At 44.3% G+C, this 24,582-nt stretch overlaps 1 protein-coding gene across 4 annotated transcripts in view; it reads left to right on the forward strand.

Moving 5' to 3' along the window:
- The first annotated feature begins 17,634 nt into the window (after window positions 1–17,634).
- The window catches only part of snx18a (sorting nexin 18a), a 55,568-nt gene continuing 48,620 nt past the window's right edge, over window positions 17,635–24,582 (forward strand). For 3 of the 4 annotated variants that reach the window (XM_043688501.1, XM_043688520.1, XM_043688528.1), the window contains exon 1: window positions 17,635–19,224. In XM_043688501.1, the coding sequence (XP_043544436.1) occupies window positions 17,673–19,224 (1,552 nt within the window). In that variant the 5' untranslated portion in view covers window positions 17,635–17,672. The remainder of the gene's footprint in view (window positions 19,225–24,582) is intronic. The other variant, XM_043688509.1, reaches the window with a different exon arrangement.

The raw sequence follows: 24,582 nt of genomic DNA on the forward strand, positions 1-24,582 counted from the left end.
ACCTCTTATGCTCGCATCCAAATCAAAGTAGAGGACCCAGCACTGATCCTTGTGGCACTCCACTGGTCACAGGCCTCTAGTCTGAAAAACAACCCTTCACCACCACCCTCCGTCTTCTACTTTTGAGCCGGTTCTGTATGGCTAGTTCCCCCTGTATTCCATGAGATGTAACCTTGCTAATCAGTCTCCCATGGGGAATCTTGTTTAACGCCTTACTGAAGTCCATATAGATTACATCTACTGCTCTGCCTTCATCAATCCTCTTTGTTACTTCTTCAAAAAACTCAGTCAAGTTTGAGAGACATGATTTCCCATGCACAAAGCCATGTTGACTATCCCTAATCAATCCTTGCCTTTCCAAATACATGTACATCCTGTCCCTCAGGATTCCCTCCAACAACTTGCCCACCACCGAGGTCAGGCTCACTAGTCTATAGTTTCCTGGTTTGTCTTTACCACCCTTCTTAAACAGTGACACCACGTTTACCAACCTCCAGTCTTCCGGCACCTCACCTGTGACACCTCACCTGGTCAGAGTATTGAGTGCAGGAGTTGGGAGGTCATGTTGTGGTTGTACAGGACATTGGATAGGCCACTGTTGGAATATTGCGTGCAATTCTGGTCTTCTTCCTATCGGAGAGATGTTGTGAAACTTGAAAGGGCTGATGATACAAATATCTCAGTAAGAGGCCCAGCAATCACTTCTCTAGCTTCCCACAGAGTTCTAGGGTACACCTGATCAGGTCCTGGGGATTTATCCACCTTTACCTGTTTCAAGACATCCAGCACTTCCTCCTCTGTAATCTCCAAAAAGGTTCTTTAAGTATATTAAAGGAAAAACAATAACTATAGAGAGAATAGGACCCCTCAAGGACCAAAGTGTACATATATGTGTGGAACCGCAGGAGACGGCTAGGGTCCTCAATGAATATTTCTCCTCTGTGTTTACCATGGAGAAAGATATGAAGACTTGGGAATTTGAGCAAGTTAGTGGTGAAAAGTTGTTGGATGTATTAGTATGTATGAAGGTTAATAGATCTCCTGGGCCTGACCAGATATATCCAAGAACCCAGCAAACGGCCAGAGAAGAAATTGTGGGGGTCCTGGCTGATATATTTGCATCATTGTTAGCCATGGGCGAGGTCCAGGAAGACTGGAGCATAGTGAATGTTGTGCTCTTATTTAAGAAGGCTGCAAAGAAAATCTAGGAACTATAGACCAGTAAGGCCTACCACATCTGTGGTAGGTTCGTCACTTGAGAAGATTCTGAGAAATAAGATATACATGCATTTGGAAAGACAGGGTTTGATCAGTAGTAGTCAGCATGGCTTTGTACATGGGAGATCATGCCTCATAAATTTAGGGCAGAACGGTAGACGTAATCTATCTGGATTTCAGTAAGGCCTTTAGATTAGATTTCCTACAGTGTGGAAACAGGCCCTTCGGCCCAACAAGTCCACACTGACCCCCCAAAGAGTAACCCACCCAGTCCCATTTCCCTCTGACTAATGCACCTAGCACTATGGGCAATTTACCCCCAAAGAGTAACCCACCCAGTCCATTTCCCCTCTGACTAATGCACCTAGCACTATGGGCAATTTAGCATGGCCAATTCACCTGACCTGCATATCTTTGTACTATGGGAGGAAACCGGAGCACTCGGAGGAAACCCACGCAGACACAGGGAGAATGTGCAAACTCCACACAGGCAGTCATCCAAGGCTGGAATCGAACCTGGGACCCTGGTCCTGTGAGGCAGCAGTGCTAACCACTGAGCCACCGTGCCGCCCAAGGTTTGATAAGGTTCCACGTGTAGGTTTCTCTGGAAGTTTAGATTACATGGAATCCAGGCCAAGCTGACAAACTGGATACACAATTGGCTTGATAGTAGGAAGCAGAGGGCACCAGTGGAAGGATGCTTGTCAGACTGGAGGCAGTGACTAGTGTGTGTCTCAGGGGTCAGTTCTGGGACCATTGCTGTTTGCTATCTATATCAACAATTTGGGTGAGAATGTAAAAGGCATCATTAGTAGGTTTGCAGATGACACTAAAAATAGATATTGTGGACAGTATGGAAGGTTATCATTAATTGCAGTAGGCCCTTGATCAGCTGGGGAAGTGGGCTGAGAAATGGCAAAGGGAGTTTAGGAGAGAGAAGCGTGAGGTCTTGCATTTTAGAGAGTCAAATCAAGGTAGTGGTTTCATGGTGAATGGTAGAGCCTAAAGGAGTGTAGTGGAACAGAGGGACCTTGGAGTTCAGGTGCATGGTTCTCTGAAAGTGGAGTCGCAGGTAGGTAGGGCAGTGAAGAAGGTTTTTTAACATACTGGCCTTCATCAGTCAGGGCATTGAGTATAGAAGTTGGGAAGTCACTTTTCAGTTGTATTGTAGGTTGGTGAGGCTGCACTTGGAGTATTGTGTTCAGTTTTGGTCACCTTGTTATACGTAGGATGTTGTTAAACTGGAAAAATTGCAGAAGAAATTTACAAGGGCTCAAGGGACTGGGTTATAGGGTGAGGTTGGACAAAACTGGGACATTTTTCTTTAGAGCATAGGAGACCGAAGTGTTGAAGATCATGAGAGGCATGGATAGGGAGAATGCACTCAGTCTTTTTCCCAGGGTTGGGGAATTGTGGATTAGAATGCATCAGTATAAGGTTAGAGGAGAACGAATAAAAGGGAACCTGAGGGGCAACGTTTTTACACAGAGAGTGTATATGGGATGAGCTGCCAGCAGAAGTGATTCAGGCAGGTACATTCACAACATTTAAAAAGAATTTGGACAAACGCATAGATAGGAAAGGTTTAGAAGGATAAGGGCCAAGGGCAGGGAAATGGGGTTAGCGTGGATGGAATTTTGGTCGGCATGGAGCAGTTTGGGCCGAATGGCCTGTCTCCGTACTGTAGGACTGTATGACTAAACCCAGAACTCTATCCTTAAAATGATTTCAAATCCTGTTGTAATTAGATAGAACGCTCCTATTGTCTGATTATATCATTAAAAGAGGTGACTACAGTAGTGGACAAAGTTTTTACATTATTTCATGAGAACTTAGAAGATTTTTCATAAGAGACTGCTCATTAAAGTTGAAGCTTATAGTATTGAAGGAAAAATTATGGACTTGATTAGGAAATTGGTTGAGTGGCAGGAGACAGAGATTAAGATTAATAGACCCGTACTGCTCATTGGCAGAATATGGTGAGTTATAGCCTGAAAGGATCTGCGATAAATTCTTAACTATTAATGGTATTTATTAAGGAGTAAGATGATGGGATAAAAAGTTACATATCTGAATTTGCTAATGACACAACGATAGGTGGAATTGAAATCCATATAAATGTTTGCGTCACATTCCGAAGACATATTGATAGATTAAGTAAACAGGCAAAACCGAGACCAATGTAGTTCAATGAAAGGCAAATGACAGATTATTCACTGTGGACGTAAAATGATAAGACAGGATACAAAATATTATGATTAGTGACAGAAAAGATTCAAGAATTGAATTCTGGCTTACACCGCTGGAGAATGAGAATAAAATGAAATGGAATTCATGCTTCAGCAATCCAAAGCTCTGGTTAGACTACATTTAGATTACTGCACACGTTTTTGGAAGCACCTTGTTGCAAGTACAATGTAATTTATCCAATTTGTATATAGACTCCAAGGTTAAAATTATGAGGCAAAATTACACAAAAGAGGGTTGCATTACTTGGAATACCAGAAAGAGGGGAATTTATCTACATTTCCAAAACACTGGGAACCCAGCTTCCCAGGACATTAGCTGAGTTTCTGGATTAATAGTCTTGTGATAATACCACTAGGCCATCCTCTTCCCATGCTTATTCTCTTCAACTGTAACACTTTCAGAATCCAAACAGATTCTCATGATCACTCCAGGAAATGCTCAGTCACACATACTGGTTTGACAATCATTAATTCAGAAAGATTGATAAGTTAAATTACTAACCCCCTTATCCACATGGAGAAAAACAAACATGCCACTACTTCAAAATTCAATACTCTAAGATAAGTGATACTTATATAAATCACACACCATACATCACATCTACTCATCTGCTCAAAACGAAAATGCATCTTTGAGCAATTTTAATTACCCATCGTTATCCTAATACTATTTATGCCTCCTGATAAGTAGTAATGAATTGACATTAAACTCATAAAAGGACTTACACAGCTTATTATTATAGCACTTGGAAACCTTCATATGTCTTCTTGCTGAAGAATCTGGTGCAACATGTTCTTTTTCAGGCAACAACTTTCAAATTATAAGGTTGGTAAATTAAGCTCCACAGAAGTAACTGGAGGTTTTTCTCCCAAAATTTTTTCAATTTTGCGATTTATGTAAACATGTTGCTAATGTATATTTCAAAATGATATAAAGCCAATGTGAGACTCAATGTCACCTTTTTAATGTTGAATACTTTTCTTGATGTGTTCAGATTCTCTGGAAAAACGCTGATAGGCCATAGATTCCCAATTTGTCATGTTGCAGTACAACAGCCCACATATCGATGTTATTGTTCAAATCATAGTATCATACAGTGCAAAAGAGGCCCTTCAGCCTAATGAGTCTCCACAAACAAAAAGTAAAATATTCTACACTCATCTCACTTTCCAGTACTTGGCCTATAGACTTGAATGTTAGGACATTTCACGTGCTCATCCAAGTACTTTTTAAAGGTTGCAAGGTTTCCTGCGTCAACTACCTGCCCAGGAAGTGCATTCCCTGTTCATACTTCGCTCTGGGTGAAAATTATTTTCCTCAAATTAACTCTAAACTTACTTCCTTTCATCATAAAATTATGCTCCTTATTATTGACCCTCCAACTAAGGGGAACAGCTGATTTCTATCCACCTGGTCCATACCTCTCAGAATCATAAACACCTCAATCAGGTCTCCTCTCAGCCTTCTCTGCTTTAAAGAAAACCCACAGATTAGATAAAGTGCTCCATCCCAGGCAACATCCTGGTAATCCTCTTCTGTACACACTCCAGTGCAATCACATCCTTTCTATGGTATAGTGACCAGAACTGCACAGTACTCCAGCTGTAGCCATACCAACAGCCCCAACATAAAAATCTTAAAATCTATGCCATGACTGATAAAAGCAAGTGCCCTGTATGCCTTCTTAACTACTCTGTTAACAAGTCTTTCTGCCTTCGGGGATTTGTGGACAAGCAACCGAAGGTCCTTCTTTTCCTCTGCGCTTGCTAGTGTCCGGCCATTCATTGATAACGAAGGTCTTGATACTTCTTTCAAAGTTCATCACCCTGCACTTTATCAGGGTTGAATTCCACCTGCTACTGATTTGCCCACCTGATCAATTCTCCTGTAACTTAAGACCTTCTTTCTGTCATATGAAACTTTCTTACCATCCTTCCCAAATTCTCTTTGATATCATTTATATATATCATGAACAATAAGCAACTCAGCCAATAAGGGATCCCTCTGGTTTGTTACTGGCCTCCATCAAAAAACAGGTTTCCACTATGACCCACAATTTCAAAGTGCATTGGAACGATGGCATCAAATTGTAAAGGCCATGAACACACCCTATTGTCAAGAATGTCCTACTGTTCAGGATAACCAAATTGTTTTGTTACTGTTTATCATTAGGAATGCTAAGTGAATTTTAGGTCCAATTTAACAAGTTACCCATGTGTTGTTACTTTCTTTATCAGTCTCCTAGGTGGCTTTATTGAACTCCATATAAACCATACTAACTGTACCACCCTCACCTACGCAACTGGTCACCTTAAAAAACATCCAACAAATTTGTTACACATGACCTCCCCCTGACAAAGTCTTGCAGACTATCCCGATCAAACCTTGCCTCTCCAAATGGAGATTAATTCACTCCTTCAGAATTTTCTCCATTAGTTTCCCTATCACTAATGTGAGATTCACTCGTTGGTAATTCCCTAGTTTATCTCTACCACCCTTCTTGAAAAGTGAAACTATATGTTACAATCTCTTTGAAATGTTAACATTGTATACTTACAGATTCTTTCTCCTGTACGGATTGAGTTTGTTTTTGACTTGATAAGGTCCAGCCAACCTTGCTTTAAATGCTTTCCCAGAGACAAGTAACAACTTGTCTCCAGCAACAAAATTCTGAACTTTGGTCTTTTTATCTGCTTTAGTTTTCATTGCTTTGTGAGCACCCTCCAAATGCCTTTTGACAAATTCAAATGTTTTGGTCAGTTTCCCTCTAAAATTAAAACATAGGCTGGCAGTATAGTCACTGAGCTTTGGATTATTAGTTTTTCTTTAATTGATAAGTGATCCTCTCGCCTCATGTCCATATATTAGTTCAAAAAGACAAAACCAGTGGGTGTACATATTTTAGAAGCATTCCTAATGATAAACAGTAACAAAAATAATTTGGTTATCCTGAACATTCGGACACTCTTGACAATAGGGTGTGTTCATGGCCTTTACAATTTAATGCCATCGTTCCAATGCACTTTGAAATTGTGGGTGATAAGCAAAAGATATGTTATTTTATTCGCAAACTAATCATAATTTATTTGAATATTTGCACCATCAGATTTGATCCATGTTCTGATTATATTTATTTGGGTGTTCATACCCTGTAAAGTACTGAAACAGCATTTTCACTATTATTTTTACAGTTTTTCTTCCTAAAGGCATTGACTCAGGAAAGTGTGTAGGAATATTGATAAATAATAAAAAATAATGATTTCCATTCTTGCTTTTTTGGTCGAGGTCAGGCACAATCTGTTAAAAGCCTGCTAAAAAGTTCTTCAGAAGCTGGTTTTTTAGAATTGAAGGAACAAATTTAATTGTTTGGGGTTTCCTCACTACTTGAAGCCTATGGCACGTCTGACAAAATCAGACCACATTGTTAGACAATCCTGGCCAATAAAAATGTTTTAATATTTTAGCTAGTGTTTTCCTAATATCTAACAGATTTGTGATTGGAATTTTTTGAGCCACTCTTAAAACGTTGTTACTGTTGTCCATTCCACATTTGCTGATATTTGAAGTGCAACCTGTATGTGTCATCACTCACTTTGCCATCAAACCTTGCAGCACCAGCAAGTTCAGTTATACTACTGTCAGTACCTTTATCCAAGTATTGATCCTTGCAGACCATACTAGCACAGGCTGTTAACTTGTAAATGTCCTATTCAGAAAATTTTAATCATCCTCTTCAGACATGTATGATATATACCTGAGCAGATGGGACTTGAACCTGAATCTTTTGGTCTAGGTTCTACCATTGCAACAGAACATCCTGAAAATGTGCTGTTTATTCTTTTTTTTAATTAATCATCAATTCTTATTCCCCAGTCTTAATTTTATGCAATTGTAGCACCTTATCTTCTGCTTTAATAAAACCCAATTATATTGCTTCCCCTGGTTTTTCCTTATTCATTCTACAGTTACAGTCTCAAAAAAAAGTTCACCAAACAGAATTCCACTTTCATAAAACTATGATATGTGTTGAATCATATAATAATTTTTAAGTGCCCTGTTGTAACATACAAACAGCAGAAATTTACAGGAAAAGGGTGGCAGAAGTTCAAAACCTTAATTTCAAACAGCAATTTTTTCTCCCAATTGTCAATTTTAAAAAAGGAAATTGGTATGTATGTATTAGCTAATGGTGTCAAGGGATATAGGCAAAGTGAGAATATGGAGTTAAGCAAGGTCAGGCATTGAATGGTGAAACAAACTGGAGAAATAACTTGCTCTTGTGGTTTGAGCTAAGTGAGGCCCCGTTCGGTCAGCTGACCATGGGTTGCATCCTTATTGTTCTAACTTTCTGCTTTCCTGAAGCAACGTCACTTGTGACTGAAGAGACCAATGCTGGAGTGACTGTCCCGGTCGCAGAGGTCACTTCTGCATGTGGTCGTTGATCTGCTAGAACTGCTGCACTCCTTCCTTTGTGCCTACTTGTCTGCTGCAGTGCTCATCAGCTTCTTTTCCCCTGTTTTGAGTGTTGGTTCAGGGTGCTTCTCCATCTCATGCAGTCAGATGCAAGCCTTTCCCAGGACTCCGTAATGATATCAAGCAACTTCATGTCCCTCATGCAGACGTCCTTGCAGCGCAGCTAGGGTCGCCCAGTGGGTCTCTTCCCGAATGGAACTCTCCAAAGAGGAAATCCTTTGGGATGCAGCCATCCTCCATGCGGTGGAAATGGCCTAGCCAGCACAGTTTCCGCTGCCTGAACAGAGTGTACATGCTGGGAAAGTCAGTGCGAGATTGGACCGCTGTGCTGGATATTCTGTCTTGCCAGGATATGCCCAGGATATGGTGGATACTCCTCAAGTGGAAGGTGTTCAGTCTTCTCTCTTGTCTGGTATATGTAATCCATGTTTCACTGCCATGCAGCAGTGCACTTATGGCGCAGGCGTCATAGACTGACATTTTTGTCTTCACTGTCAGCTTGGGATTTCTCCATACTCGAGTCATGAGGCCGGCAAGAATTGAGGCTGTTTTCCTGATCCTCTTGTTGATTTGTGTATGTCCAAGGAGAGATTGTCAGTGATAGAAGAGCCAAGGTACGTAAACTGATGGACAACATTAAGTTCGTAGTCGTTGATGGTCATGACCGGCCTCTGTGTCCTGTCCCAGCATGCACGTCTTCTTCAGACTGATAGTCAGCCTGAAATCCTTGCAAGCGTGGGAGATGTGATCTATCAGTAACTGGAGTTCCTGCTGGGTGTGTGTTGCAACTGCAGCATCATCGGCAAACAGCATGTCCCTGATGAGTGCTGCATATAATTTATTCTTGGTTCTGAGGCAGGTCAGGTTGAAGAGCTGCTGTCTGATCTAGTGTGTAGGTAAATCTCTGACCTATCACCTTCATCCCCACCCCCATTCACCCATTGAACTTTCTTGCTCCTCGGATGCTGCCTGACCTGCTGTGTTTTTCCAGCACCACTCTCATCTAGCATCTGCAGTCCTTGTTTTTACCCTGTGTCCAGTGCTCGTTAATGCAATGCCTGGCAGTCTGCTGAAACTTGCTCCTGGCAGCCCTGAGAATCTGCAGGGTCTTCCCGCTAGCTGACTGCTTGTACTCAGCTAGGGCAACATGGTGGCTTCAATGATGTGGGTCATCTCGGTTGCCTTAGTCTCAAACCAGGTTGAGTTCCCAAAGATAGCCAGGGATGTGCGGTGCATGGTATCCTGCTAGGTTTCCTATTTCTCTGTGGCAGAGTCTCCGTGTAGCGAGGTGCCGAGTTCTCTCTCAAAAGCCTCTGTGAACTGTTGCATAAGGTTTGGCTGGGACATCTTGCTGATGTTGATGCGAGGGTTCCCCTGTTGCTTAGTGCAATGAAATCCCTTAGGTTGCAGCAGCCTGATCTTGCAACACACTATGGAGTGGTCTGTGTCACAGTCCACACTATGGTAAGAGCATGCGTGGAGGACATGTTTGATAGCGGCACGCCTAACTAGTATCAGATCGAGTTGGTACCAATACTTTGAGCGTGTGTTCCTCCAGGAAACATTGTACTGAGGCTCTGTCTGGAATTAGGAGTTGCTGATGCACAAATCATGGTACATGCACAGCTCGAGCGGTCGCTGTCCATTTTCATTCATTTTGCCCACACAAAAATGCCCAAGGCAGAGGGCCACAAGTCGTGGTCTGCACCCACTATGGCGTTGAAGTCGTCCAGAGGAACAAGTTGCTCCTTCCTAGGGATGCTGCCAATGAGGGGTGCACGCTTGTCATAGAACTCGTCCTTTGTGTCTGGCGTGGAGGACAATGTTGGGGCATACACGCTGACAAGGGTGACTGAGCCTGCAGTGGTGTTGAGGCAAAGAGTTGTGAGACGTTCTGAGCAAATGCTGCCTGGTTCTACTGTGTTCATTAGGCTGTTCTTTACTGTGAAGCTGACTCCATGTTCTTTTTACTCAACAGAGCCTTTCCCCAGCCAGGAAAACGTGTAACCCTTCTCTTTCAGTAAGCCTGCCTCTGCCAGCCTTGTTTCCTAAAGGGTAGTTACGTCCACATTGAGTCTCTTGAGCTTGTTATTTATAACAGCTGATTTCCTAGAGTCATAGAGATGTACAGCACGGAGAGAGACCCTTCGGTCCAACCTGTCCATGCCAACCAGATATCCCAACCCAATCTAGTCCCACCTGACAGCACCTAGCCCATATCCCTCCAAACCTTTCAGATTCATAAACCCATCCAAATGCTTTTTAAATGTAGCAATTGTACTAGTCTCCACCACTTCCTCTGGCAGCCCATTCCACACATACACACACCACCATCTGCATGAGAACATTGCCCCTTAGGTCTCTTATATATCTTTCCCCTCTCACCCTAAACCTATGCCCTCTAGTTCTGTACTCCCTGACCCCAGGGAACAGACTTAATCTATTTATCCTATCCATGCCCCTCATAATTTTGTAAACCTCTATAAGGTCATCCCTCACCTCCGACGCTCCAGTGAAAGCAGCCTTAGCCTATTCAACGTTTCTCTATAGCTCAAATCCTCCAACCCTGGCAACATCCTTGTAAATCTTTTCTGATTCCTTTCAAGTTTCACAACATCTTTCTGATAGGAAGGAGGCCAGAATTGCACGCAAGATTCCAACAGTGGCCTAACCAATGTCCTGTACAGCCACAACATGACCTCCCAATTTCTGTACTCAATACTCTGACCAATAAAGGAAAGCATACCAAACATCTCCTTCACTATCCTATCTACCTGCAACTCTATTTTCAAGGAGCTCTGAACCTGCACTCCAGGGTCTCTGTGTTCAACAACACTCCAGAGGACCTTACCATCAAGTGTATAAAGCTGAAAAATGTGTTGCTGGAAAAGTGCAGCAGGTCAGGCAGCATCCAAGGAGCAGGAGAATTGACGTTTCAGGCATAAGCCCTTCTTCAGGAATGAGGAAGGTGTGCCAAGCAGGTTAAGATAAAAGGTAGGCAGGAGGGACTTGGGGGAGAGGCGAGGCCAAGGACCTGCATGTCCTTGGCGGAGTGGGAGGGGAGTTAAAGTGTTCCGCCATGGGGCGGTTGGGTTGGTTGGTGCGGGTATCCCAGAGGTGTTCTCTGAAACGTTCCGCAAGTAGGCGGCCTGTCTCCCCAATATAGAGGAGGGCACATCGGGTGCAGTAAATGATGTGTGTAGAGGTGCAGGTGAATTTGTGATGGATATGGAAGGATCCCTTGTGGCCTTGGAGGGAAGTGAGGGGAAAGGTGTGGGCGCAAGTTTTGCATTTCTTGCGGTTGCAGGGGAAGGTCCCAGGAGTGGAGGTTGGGTTGGTGGGGGGGGTGTGGACCTGACGAGGGAGTCACGGAGGGAGTGGTCTTTCTGGAACACTCACAGGGGAGGGTAGGGAAATATACCCTTGGTGGTGGGGTCTGTTTGGAGGTGGTGGAAGTGACGAAGGATGATACGATGTATCTGGAGGTTAGTGGGGTGGTAGGTGAGGACCAGTGGGGTTCTGTCCGGGTGGTGATTGGAGGGGCGGTGTTCAAAGGCAGAGGAGCAGGAAGTGGAGGAGGTGCAGTGGAGAGCATCGTCAACACGTCTGAGGGGTAATTGCGGTCTTTGAAGAAGGAGGCCATCTTAAGAGCTTAAGATAGACCTATCCAACTCTTTCTTGAAAGTATCCAGAGACTTGGCCTCCACAGCCTTCTGGGGCAGAGCATTCCACACAGCCACCACTCTCTGGGTGAAGAAGTTTCTCCTCAACTCTGTTCTAAGTGGCCTACCCCTTAATTTTAAACTGTGTCCTCTGGTTCAGCACTCACCCATCAGCGGAAACATGCTTCCTGCCTCCAGAGTGTCCAATCCTTTAATAATCTTATATGTCTCAATCAGATCCCCTCTCAGCCTTCTAAACTCAAGCGTATACAAGCCCAGTCGCTCCAATCTTTCAGCATAAGATAGTCCCGCCATTCTGGGAATTGACCTCATGAACCTACACTGCACTCCCTCCATAGCTAGAATGTCTTTCCTCAAATTTGGAGACCAAAACTGCGCACAATATTCCGGGTGCGGTCTCACCAGGGCCCTGTACAGCTGCAGAAGGACCTTTTTGCTTCTATTCTCAATTCCTCTTGTTATGAACATCAGCAAGCTATTAGTTTTCTTCACTGTGTGCTGTACCTGCATGCTTGCTTTCATTGACTGATGTACAAGAACACCTAGATCCCGTTGTACTTCCCCTTTACCTAACTTGACTCCATTTAGGTAATATCAATTCCACTCTTCTGCCATTTCTTTGTTCCCCGTAATAAATTCCCCCGTTTCTGTCTTCAAGGGTTCAATTTTAGTCTTAACCATTTTTTTTCTTTTCACATACCTAAAAAAGCCTTTACTATCCTCCTTTATATTTTTGGCCAGTTTACCTTCGTACCTTATTTTTTACTTTGCATATTTCCTTTTTAAGTTATCCTCTGTTGTTCTTTAAAAGCATCCCAGTCCTCCGTTTTCCCACATATCTTTGCTATGTTATACTTTTTACCTTTTGTCTTTATATGGTCCTTAACTTCCCTCGTCAGCCACGGCCACCCCTGCCTCCCCTTAGGATCTTTCTTCCTTTTTGGAATGAACTGATCCTGCATCATCTGCATTATACCCAGAAATACCTGCCATTGTTGTTGCACTGCCATCCCTGCTAGGGTATTGCACCATTGAATTTTGGCCAGCTCCTCCCTCATAGCTCCATAGTTCCCCTTATTCAACCGAAATATTGTCACTTCCGATTCTACTCTCTCCCTTTCAAACTGCAGATTAAAGCTTATTGTATTGTGGTCACTACCTCCTAATGGCTCCTTTACTTCGCAGTCCCTGATCAAATCCGGTTCGTTGCACAACACCAGATCCAGAATTTCTTTCTCCCTGGTAGGCTCCAGCACAACATTCGCCTTTCTCCAATTTAGAACTTCACTTTTAGATCTGGTCTCGCTTTTTCCATCACTATTTTAACCCTAATAATATCAGCTCCCCACTGACACCTTAGTCACCTGCCCTGTCTTATTCCCAAGAGAGTCACTGATGTCCTGGAGATTTTCTGACAGACCATCATCATTGCCTGGATGTTCCAACTTCCCAGTTTTAGAGCTGGTATCTTTTGTTGTTTTGTTTTGATACTTGGTGCAGTGATTACAATCTGCTGTTTGGATAATTCTTAATCGCCATGCACCCAATGAGAATAGCAGATTGTGGCAGGACAGCACTTTACCCACTGGGGGCTGTCCAACTTGAGGCAGGCAATAGCTGTCCAGGGGTATCCGAAAATCCCTCCGACTGCTGGGAGCAACTCCTGGCATCGCATTCTATGCCAATCTATTGATGACTTAAAACCAGTATACGCTGCCCCCCGCCATGTTGTGCCCGGGCGCTGCAGGTGAAGCTGTAGTGCCCTCTCCAGGTGTGGTGGTGGTAGGATGCAAGCCTAGGCGGTGTGGCATGGGGAACAAGCTGTTGCCCATGAAGCACATTCCCTTCTCTCCATGCCACTGGCTAATCCAAAGGAACAGCAAGGTCGTTACAGTTTGGTACCTGCGCTGTTGGAGGAGCTGCCAGAACAAGGTTGTAGATAACGACAAACTGCCTTCGGGGTCTCGGCTCTGGATTTTTCCTCGAGGTTTACTTCAGAAGCCCTTCCCACGTGTGGGTCTAACTGCAAGGCAGCAGAGATTTGAAATCAGAGATATGAAATATTGCCTATTAACCTGTGATGGAATCCTTATTAACTTTAGTGCACTATAGTACAGCGAGAAGCAGGAAATCAAAGTAAAACTATTCACATCCTCATGAGTCATCAATGCCAGGAATCTTGCTTTAGATAATGTGCATCCCATCTGGGCCGGTTGTTCTCATTCCTGCAATAAATTCATTCAAAATGATTGTAGACCAACTCTTAGAAAGAGGGTGAGAATTGGTTGTGACCCATTTTAAAGCTCAGGCCAGAGACCTCTTGTGACTCAGTGGTTGTGTACCTTCCCGGGTTCAAGTCCCACTTGCTCCAGGGGTGTGTAATAACATCTCTGAACAGGTTAATTAGAAAAATAGGTTAAATTAAAAAAAATACAAAGTTCAGGTCAGCATTAACTGTGTGCAAGCAGTCAGCAGAGATCTTGGGCACTTTGTGAAGACAAGTATCAGGCTGCTTTCCAGCAGTGTCGAGAGTGGGGTACTGGAAAAGCACAGCAGGTCAGGCAGCATCCGAGGAGCAGGAGAATCGACGTAACAGGCAAGTGCCCTTCATCAGGAATGAAGCTTGTGGGCCGAGGGGGTGAAGAGATAAATAAGAGGGAGGTGCGGCTAGGGAAGAGGATAGCTGACAGTGCAATAGGTAGACGGAGATAGGTCAGAGAGGAGTTGGAGCAGATAGGTGGGAAGGAAAATGGACAGGTGGGACAGTCATGAGGGCGGTGCCATTATGGATGGTTGGAATGGGATGAGGAGGGGAAATGAGGAAACTGGTGAAATCCACATTGATGCCATATGTTTGGAACCTCCCAAGGTGGGTTGGAATGGGATAAGGTGGGAGGAGGGGAAATGAGGAAACTGGTGAAATCCACATTGATGCCATATGTTTGGAACCTCCCAAGGTGGAAGATGAGGCATTCTTCCTCCAGGTGTTGGTTGGAGAGGGTGTGGCGATGGAGGAAGCCTAGGACCTGCATGTCCTTGGCAGAGTGAGAGTTGAAGTGTTCGGCAGTGGGGTTGTTTGGAGCGGGTGTCCCAGAGATGTTCTCTGAAACATTCTGTAAGTAGGTGTCCCGTCTTCCCATTGTAGAGGAGACCTCATCGGGAGCAACGGATACAGTAAATGATATGCTTGGAAGTGCAGGTAGAATGCTGATGGATGTGAAAGACTACTGTGAGACCTTGGATGTAGGTGAAGGGGGAGGTGTGGATGCAGATTTTGCAATTCCTGCACTGGCAGGGAAAGGTGCCAGGAGGGGAGGGTGGATTGGCGGGGGGAGGGGGCGTGGATCTGACAAGAGAGTCACAGAGGGAATGGTCTTTATGGAAAGCAGGTGGGGGGGGAGGGAAAGAAATGCATCTCTGGTGGTTGGGTCTGTTTATAGGTGGCAGAAATGACAGAGGATGATGCAATGTATGCGGAAGTTGGAGGGGTGGAAGGTGAGGACCAGGGGGTTCTGTCCTTCTTGGTTGAGATGCACTCAACACGGACATCTTCTACAAACCCACCAACTCCTACAGCTACCTGGACTACACCTCCTCCCACACTGCATCCTATAAAAATGCTATCCCTTATTCCTAATTCCTCTGCCTCCGCCGCAACTGCTCCCAGAAGGATCAATTCCACCACAGAACACACCAGATGGCCTCCTTCAAAGACCACAATTTCTCCTCCCATGTGGTCAATGATGCCCTCCAGCACATCATCTGTAAAGATAATTCCTTCCGCGACTCTCTTGTCAGATCCACGACCCCCCACCAAACTAACCTTCCCTCCTGGCATCTTCCCCATCCACCACGGGAATTGCAAATCCTGCGACCATACCTCCCCCCTCATCTCCATCCAAGGCCTCAAAGTAGCCTTCCATAAACATCAGCATTTTACCTGCACTTTCACACATATCATTTACTGTGTCCATTGCTCCCAATGTGCTCTCCTCTACATTGGAGAGACAGGACGCCTACTTGCAGAGCACTTCAGAGAACATCTCTGGAACACCTGCACCAACCAACATTGCCGCCCCGTGGCCGAACACCTTAACTGCCCCTCTCATTCCATCAAGGACTTGCAGGTCCTGAGCCTCCTCCATCGCCACATCCTCACCACGCGGCACTTGGAGGAAAAACGCCTCATCTTCCACCTTGGGACACTCCAACCACACGCATTAATGTGGATTTCACCAATTTCCTCATTTCCCCTCCTCCCACCTTATCCCAGTTCCAACTTGGCACCATCCTCATGACTTGTCCTATCTGTCCATCTTCCTTCCCACCCATCTGCTCCACCCTCCTCTCCAACCTATCACCATTACCCCCACCTCTACCTATCTCACTCTGAGCTACCTTCTCCCCAGCCCCACCCCCTCCCATTTATCTCTCCACCCCCTCGCTCACAGCTTCATTCCTGATGAAGGGCTCTTGCCAGAAATGTCGATTCTCCTGCTCCTCCGATGCTGTCTGACTTCCTGTGCTTTTCCAGCACCCCACTCTCGACTCTGATCTTCAGCATCTGCAGACCTCAGTTTCTCCTCGTTGCTTTCCAGCAGTGGTTGAAATGCAAGGTCGCAAAAAGTTCATATTTGCACCAATGTCTGGAGGGCTCATTTGGTCTCTTAATAACACCGGATGCCGGCTTTGGAAGATGGGTGGATACGAATTCCAATCTCTGAATGCATCACATGATCACTTCACACATTACTTTTCCTAATAAAAAAACGTCTTGATGCCAAATCTTCACAGCATAGTGTGCGGGGAGTTTCTGAAAAGAAAGACTAAAGTATGCCTGATCTTTCTTTCACTCGTACAGTAAACAACATTGGTAATTGATTTCACAGAGAGCCGTTGATAAGAAATCCAGTAACAGGCGTTAATACAATGCAGCTCCAGTTTCGATTGTGTTATCAGCTTTGTGTTGACATTAACCTTGTCTGTTTTCTGTTTCCATTCGGTGTTGTACTCCAGCCAGAAACTGAGCCGCTGCGAGCACTTCATTAGGAGCCCGGGCAATAAATCTTTGCCATCGGCAAAATAAGATAACAGTTGTACTTTAATAAAAACAGTTTCACATTCTGACAGGGTTGTTTTTCAGATTACACGCGGCTTGCACAGCAGTGATGGTGAAGTACCTTTACAAAAAAACCAGTAAAATTATGGAGACATTAACAATAAAATATAGTGAAATATTCAATTATATCTTTATTCCTTTTCTATTAGTGACAACAGTTCAAACGCCTTTGCGATGATGCCGCGAGGAAACTTGTGGTCACAGATAAAATGAATCATAATTGAGTAGGAAGAAGCTTGTGAAATATGCAAACAGATTAACTCACAATTGGGGGCTAAAGAGGTATTAATTCCTGTGGCGTGAAGCGTGGAGTTAAGTTGCTGATGATGAGTGGGTTGGTCGTCATTACATTGTGCCTATGAGTATTAGCCTTCTACCCTGCCCCTGCTGTCGGAGTTCGCTTGCTCAGTTTGGTTACGTGTGTTTTTTTTGATTGGGACAGCCAGTCACTCAGTCAGAGCCGCTCCCGAGCCGACAGATTGAAGGAAGGCAGCTGGAAGTTACTCTTGGAAGGAGACAAAAAAAAGTATTTCTTCTTATTTCCCCCGTTAAGATTTTTGCAGAAATCAAACGGGACTCAACTGTCTGTTCAACGCGCAGGATTACTGTGAATCGAAGCAACTTGTTGGACAGAAAGAGCAAAATAGCGAAGAGAGAAAAATCAGAGAGCCCGTCCGTCACAACTTCACTGAGGGAAGGACCGGAGTGAGGGCAATTGCGGAGCTGAAAACAAGTGTGGGGCTCGGGAGCCTGAGGGGAATCACGACCCAGAAGGAGAGGTGTCTGGTGAGGGCTACTGGAGTAAAAGGAGGGGGTAAGACTGTGAACAACGGAACCCAGAGGGGAGGGTAGTGAAGGGGATTGGGATCTGGGGGTAGGAAGGGTGACCGGGCCGGGCCTGGGGAGGGGAGGGGGGTGTATAGGGGGAGATGGCGCTGCAGGCTCGGGCTCTCTATGATTTCCAGAGCGAGAACGTGGGTGAGATCTCGGTGCAGGAGGACGAGGTGCTGACCGTTTACAGCGAGCAGGACATTGATGGCTGGCTGGAGGGGGTCAACAGCCGGGGGGAGAGGGGACTCTTCCCGGCCTCCTATGTGCAGATCCTGCGGGCGGCGAGCGGCGGGACAGCGCCCGGAGAAGCCCCCGCCTCCCGTTACGCCAATGTCCCGGGGGGCCCCGGCCTGGGAGCGGGGACGGGCAGCACCTTCTGCCCCCCGCCCCTCCTCCAAGTGCCGCCGGCAGGAGGGGGAGGCGGAGGCCCCGGGCCGGGGTCCGGGCCTGGCCTGGTGCAGCTGGCCGGCCTCCAACACCAGACGTCGGGGAGCGGCGACGAAGACGATTGGGACGATGACTGGGACGACAACTCGACGGTGGCGGACGAGCCGCTGTCAGGCTCCGGAGGAGGCGGCGGCGGCGGCGGCGGCCTGGGTTTCTCCCCGGAGCTGGACGGCCCAGGCCGGTATAAAGTGAGCACGGGGGCCCGGGCCGGAGGAGGAGGCGGCGGCGGAGGCGGATCGTCCGGCTCCTCCAAGAGCACGGCGACCGTCAGCCGCAACCTGAACCGCTTCTCGACCTTCGTCAAGTCCGGCGGCGAGGCGTTCATCCTCGGGGAGGCGGCGGGCTTCGTCAAGGACGGCGACCGGATCTGTGTGGTGAGCGGGCCGCACGGCCCCGAGTGGCAGGAGGACCCTTACCCGTTCAGCTGCTCCATCGACGAGCCGACCAAGCAGACCAAGTTCAAGGGCATCAAGAGCTACATCTCGTACCGCGTGGTGCCCAGCCACACCCAGAGCCCGGTCAACCGCCGCTACAAACACTTCGACTGGCTGTACGGCCGCCTGGTCGAGAAGTTCCCGGTGATCTCGGTGCCCCACATCCCGGAGAAACAGGCCACCGGCCGCTTCGAGGAGGACTTCATCTCCAAGCGCAAGAAGGGCCTGATCCTGTGGATGAACCACATGACGAGCCACCCGGTGCTGGCCCGCTGCGACGTCTTCCAGCACTTCCTCACCTGCAGCGACGAGAAGGCCTGGAAGCAGGGCAAGCGCAAGGCCGAGAAGGACGACATGGTGGGCGGCAACTTCTTCCTGACCCTCAGCACCCCGGCCAGCCCGCTGGACCTGCAGGAGGTCGAGAGCCGCGTCGACGGCTTCAAGAGCTTCACTAAGCGCATGGACGAGAGCGTCTTCCAGCTGAGCCACACCGCCAACGAGTTCGCCCGCAAGCAGGCGGTGGGCTTCAAGAAGGAGTACCAGAAGGTGGGCACCTCGTTCCGCCTGCTGAGCCAGGCCTTCGAGATGGACCAGCAGCCCTTCTCGGCGGGGCTCAACCGCGCCATCGCCTTCACCGGCGACGCCTACGATGCTATCGGAGAACTTTTCGCAGAACAGCCCAAACAAGACATAGACCCGATCGTGGACTTATTAGCACTTTACCAGGGGCACTTGACCAACTTCCCCGATATCATCCACGTCCAGAAAGGTACATGTCCATCTCTTCCCGCCATGTTCTCTGTAGAAAACGTTGCATGCAAGCCACTTCATGTGTTGTACTTTATCGCCTTCAAATTTGAACTTGTCTTCCATTCCTCAACCCATCTGATCAAGGTCTCCATGTGCTCTGACTTAACTTTCTTCACTGTCCACTGCAAACTTACAAACCATACCAAATCACTTTTATATAAATGAAAAAGCAGTGGACCCAGCACCGGTCCTTGTGGAACATCTCTAGTCACGGGCCACCAGTCCAAAAACAAACCTCACCACAACCTTATGTCTTCTATCTTCAAGCCAAAACTTTGCATCCAATTGGCTTACTCTGAGTTCCATACAATTTAACCTTGTGAGCAAGCCTCCTGTGCAGAATCCTGTTCAATGCTTTGCTGAAGTCCATGTAGACCATATCTATCCCTCTGCCATCATGTCTTTTTTTGTCACCTCAAATAACTCATCCAAGTTAGTGAACACCATTTTCCACGCTCAGTCATGTTAACTATCACTAATTGGTCTTTCCAAATGCATGCAAATCCTGTCTGTCCGAATCCCCTCCAACAACTTACCCACCACTGACGTCCGGCTCAATGGTCGACAATTCCCTAGCTTTTCCTTACCATCTTTCTTAAGTAATGGCACCACATTAACCACTCTCCAGTCTTCTGGCACCTCACCTGTGTCTATTGATGACATAAATATCATTGCTAGGGGCTCCGCATTCACTTGCCTATCTTTCCACAAAATTCTAGGATGCACCTGATCAGGCCCCAGGCATTTATTCTACCTTTTTTGTGTTTTAAGATCTCAATGGGTGACACAGTGGTTCAGTGGTTAGCACTGCTGCCTCACAGCACCAGGGTCCCAGGTTCGATTCCAGCCACTGGCAATTGTCTGTGTGGAGTTTGCACGTTCTCCCCGTATCTGTGTGGGTTTCCTCCCACAGTCCAAAGATGTATAGGTCAGGTGAATTGGCCATGCTAAATTGCCCATAGTGTTGGGTGCATTAGTCAGAGGGAAATGGGTCTGGGTGGGTTACTCTTCAGAGGATCGGTGTGGACTTGTTGGGCCGAAGGACCTATTTTCTCACTGTAGAGAATCTAATCTAATCCAAATACCACCTCTTCTATAATATGGATACTTTTCAAGACATTACCGTTTATTTCCCCAAGTTCTCTAGATTCCATGCCCTTCTCCACAGTGAATACTGATGTAAAATATTTCTTTAGTATCTCACCCATTCCTGTGGTTCCACACAGCTTCATTGAGCTTTAAGGGATCCTATTCTCTCCCTAGTAACTTTTTTTGTTTTTGCCCCTAATGTAAACATAGCATCTCTTTGGATTTTCCTTAAATCTCTATTTGCCCAAGTTACCTCATGTCCTCTTTTTGTCTTCCTGATTTCCCTTTTGAGCATACTCCCACTGCCTTTTATACTCCCTGTTAGAATCACTCAATCTTAGCTGTGTGTACCTGACATAAGATTCCTTTTTCTTGACCAGAGCCTCAATTCTTGTAGTTGTCCAGCATTCTCCATACCTACCAACCTTGCCCTTCCTATTAACACACTTTATCTCATCTCTTGTTACCTAATTTTTTTTTTTTGGAAGGTTTCTTACTTTCCAACGATCCCTTTACCTGCGCACAGCCTTCCCCAACAATGTTTTGGAAGTTCCTGCCTAATAGCTTCAAAGTTGGCCTTTCTGCAATTTAAAGTTTAACTTTTAGATCAGGCCTATCCTTTTTCCAGAGCTATTTTAAATCTAATAACGTGCAGTAATAATCAATCCCCACTACTCCCCGAGCTGTATTAAAAGTGTAAATGCCTTGTTTATTACCTTTTTTTAAAAAAAAGGTCTGTTTTGTTTCTCTTTTGTACTATGATCTGGAATAACCATGCTTCTGTAGTTAATCATGGTGGACCACAAGTCCAAACTCCATCATATCATATGGCAATAAAACAGGGCCAAAAAGATAACCCAAGTACAGAAACATTTGAGAAGCAGTAGATGGATATAAGAATATGCAAATTGGGAAGGGAATATTCTAAATTGGTTGACTTATTGTTTTCATAGAAATACATTTGAAGGAATAAGCTATTCAGTTCCTTTTGACTTTGGGGAAAAGCATTTCAGATTTTTACTTTTTTTTAATTTTCAAATTAAAAAAAATTTAGTGAGGCCAAATAATGAATTGGTAAGGAAATCAATTAATGCAACAGGATGTTTTGGGGGAAAAAGGCTGCCAACACTGAAGGAAATGGTGAAGTATTTCATAAACTGATAAGTAAAAGAACAGTGCTAGACCAAGGGTTATGAGAGGAAAAGGAAAATCTCATGGATAAAGAAATGTCAGCGGTACTAAAATGAGTAATTTATACTGGTTTACAGAATTGTGATAACAGGAATGGAAGGGAACAGGAGGAAGCAGTGGCTCAATTAGATAGAATAACGTATTTATAAGGAGGTAATATTGAAAGAAACTGATTGAACTAGGCACAAGGCACTGATTTGTGCAGTAAATCTGAACTAATAATGCTATATCCACAATCTACTTTTTTTTTAAAAACCTTCAAAATATGTTAAGAAAAATCAAAGATTCCCAGTGCAACACCTGTATTTTAAAAATTGAGAAAGAACTGATTAACTACAGAGCAGTCACTTTGTGTTGTGGATTAGCTTCTTGAAGCTATAACATACTAGATGAAATCAAAAAGTACTTGAGGTTTTTGATGGTTAGTTAATTTGGATAAGTTAAATTAAATCCTGACTGATACATGTGAATTCTTTTAAGAAAATTGGTGCATAATTGAAATTCAGTCAATTTGTACATAACTTAGAGGCTAAAAAAAAACTGCAGATACTGGAATCCAAAGTGGACAAGCAGGAGGCTGGAAAAACCACAGCAAGCCAGGCAGCATTAGGAGGTGGAGAAGTCAATGTTTTGGTTGTAACACTCCTCCCACCCTGAAGAAGGGTTACACCCAAAATGTTGACATCTCCACCTCCTGGTGCTTCCAGCACCTGGCTTGTCTAATTTGTACGTAAGGGCATTTTAAAAATATAAACATCTTATGGAAATTCTAATGATGCATGATATAAGATTTTTAGGGCAGGGAATGAATATATATTGTAATTTATCAGATTTTTTCCTAACTTGTTTGGAAGAATGTAAGTAATGCTGTTGCCAATGGGTCAATGTATAAGATTCATCTATCGTTAAGATATCTAATCAAGTAGAATTTGTCAACAAAATTGAGTGATTAATAAGAGGCCTGTATGAAACTTCAAAAAGTTAGTAGGTTGAGCAAATTGATAAACTTTAATGCATGTGAGGAGCTCCTTTTTTTTTGTTTAGGAGGAAGAAGCAGGAGAGGAAAGTGTTAAAATTGAGTGGAGAAATTGTCAGATGTTAAGTTTTTGGCAATGGCTTTACTATAATGATAAAGAAAACAGAATCCCGAGGGTCATGATTTAAAGACACAAGTGAAAATAGAAGTAATATTAAACCTATCCAAATCATTGTTTTAAATGTATTTTGAATACTATTGGAATTTAAATTTTGAATTTAGGACAAAAACTGCCAGGATTTAGTGCAATTTTAAATTGTTTGTTAGACTCGGCATATTTGGTGGAACAATATTACTTGAGTGTTCCTCGGCTGATAAATGGAAAACGAGGAACACAGCAACTTCATAGGAGAAAATATTGTTTAACTGGGGAATGAAAGCTATTTTGAGACAAGATTCACAGAAGCTTTGAAGACTCTTAGCGTGGTCAAAAATAATATCCTACATACGCGACAATGATTACAAATAACAGTTACAATCCACTGAGGTAGTATGCTATAATTCAGCTCAGCTATTCCCTGGGTCATACTAAATAGTCTTTTTCCTTAAGATGCACATAGTCCCTCCAATTTACCTGACTTTCAGATCAAAATTTATAGAAAGAACAGCCCAGGTTTTAGTAATGGATAAAAACTATATTCACTATAGTAATTAGACTATAGCTACACACAGTTGTAAATGATTGGCATATACTACTAATTAAAATTTTAATCCCTGTTTAAACTCTCCATCGCACACGTGCACATAGCGAAACTGAGAAAGTAGATTATTGTTGAAGCTAGGAAAGAGAATTCACTGGTCTTTGCTAATTTTGAACTCTTATTTGACCTGGCAAAGCCTTGATGTTCAGCTGTCTTTCTGGAAGCTTCAACTAGTTTGTATGAAATACAGAGCGACTGATTCTGGATCTGTTGTGCGTGCTTTGCTTTTCTGTAAAGTGCTTCCAGTTCCAACCTGCTCATTAAGCTTGGAAGAACCAACATCACTTGTAACCTGCTGATGGGCTTTGCCGTGTCTGCACATTGAAGAAACTCAGCCACAAAAAAACAGCTTTTACAAGGCTTTGAATTCCTTGCTGTGAAATTATGCAACCACCTTAGAATAGAATAACCTTTTTTTTATTGTCACGTACTCCAATGTAAAAGCTTTTCACTCTCCTACAATGTCTGCCTCTATGGTGCCATCTTGGGTACAAGTATCTGAGTACAAATCTTGGATACAAAAGAGGAATAAAAAAAGAAATCCTCCTTTTTTTTTCCTTTTTAAAAAGAATCTTTTTTTTTTCCCTTTTTTTTTCAGTCCATAGACTTTTTTTTTAAACCGACAACAAAAAGACAGTTCTTATATTAGGCAGCACTTTGGAATGAGGAAGAATGCCAAGATTGGACAGTTGTAACAACAGCAATTTTAATTCAACTGTATTTTATGTCTATTCCCAACAGACCATAGCACATTGCCACTTTAGTAAGGGGGCTGTCTGCAAAGTATTGGCCCTGTCTTGATTTCCCTTTTCCAACTATTGTGTCATTAAAGCTGCAGTACCAATCACATGTTTGGGAAAAAAATTATCTTGTCTAACAAGTTTTATGAACTTAGACCAATAAGTCCTGAAATTAATTGCATACTTTTGTGTTCATTCTTATAACAACAGATTAAAATGTGTACTGGTCATTGGGTTGCATTTTAACATTCTAACTGTGACAATCTATTCTGCTTTTACGGGAAGGATGTGCAATTCCTGGAGAGAGAATGTAGAGCTTAGGACAACACCACAGATGAGAGTTCACTTGACTGGAAAGATTGGCTAAACTAGGATTGCTCTCCTTTCGAGCATGGAGGGTATTCAAAATAATGACAAAATGTATAGAGATAAACTGCTTCTTCTGGTTGATAATCTGAGATCATGTATTTAAAATGGTAGATGGATGAAATAAGAAAAACCTTCAATCGGGACCGTTAAGATACGTAATGTGCTATCTGAAAGTCTGGTGGAATCCAGTT

This window comes from Chiloscyllium plagiosum, chromosome 1 (assembly GCF_004010195.1).
Source record: "Chiloscyllium plagiosum isolate BGI_BamShark_2017 chromosome 1, ASM401019v2, whole genome shotgun sequence".
NCBI lineage: Eukaryota > Metazoa > Chordata > Chondrichthyes > Orectolobiformes > Hemiscylliidae > Chiloscyllium > Chiloscyllium plagiosum.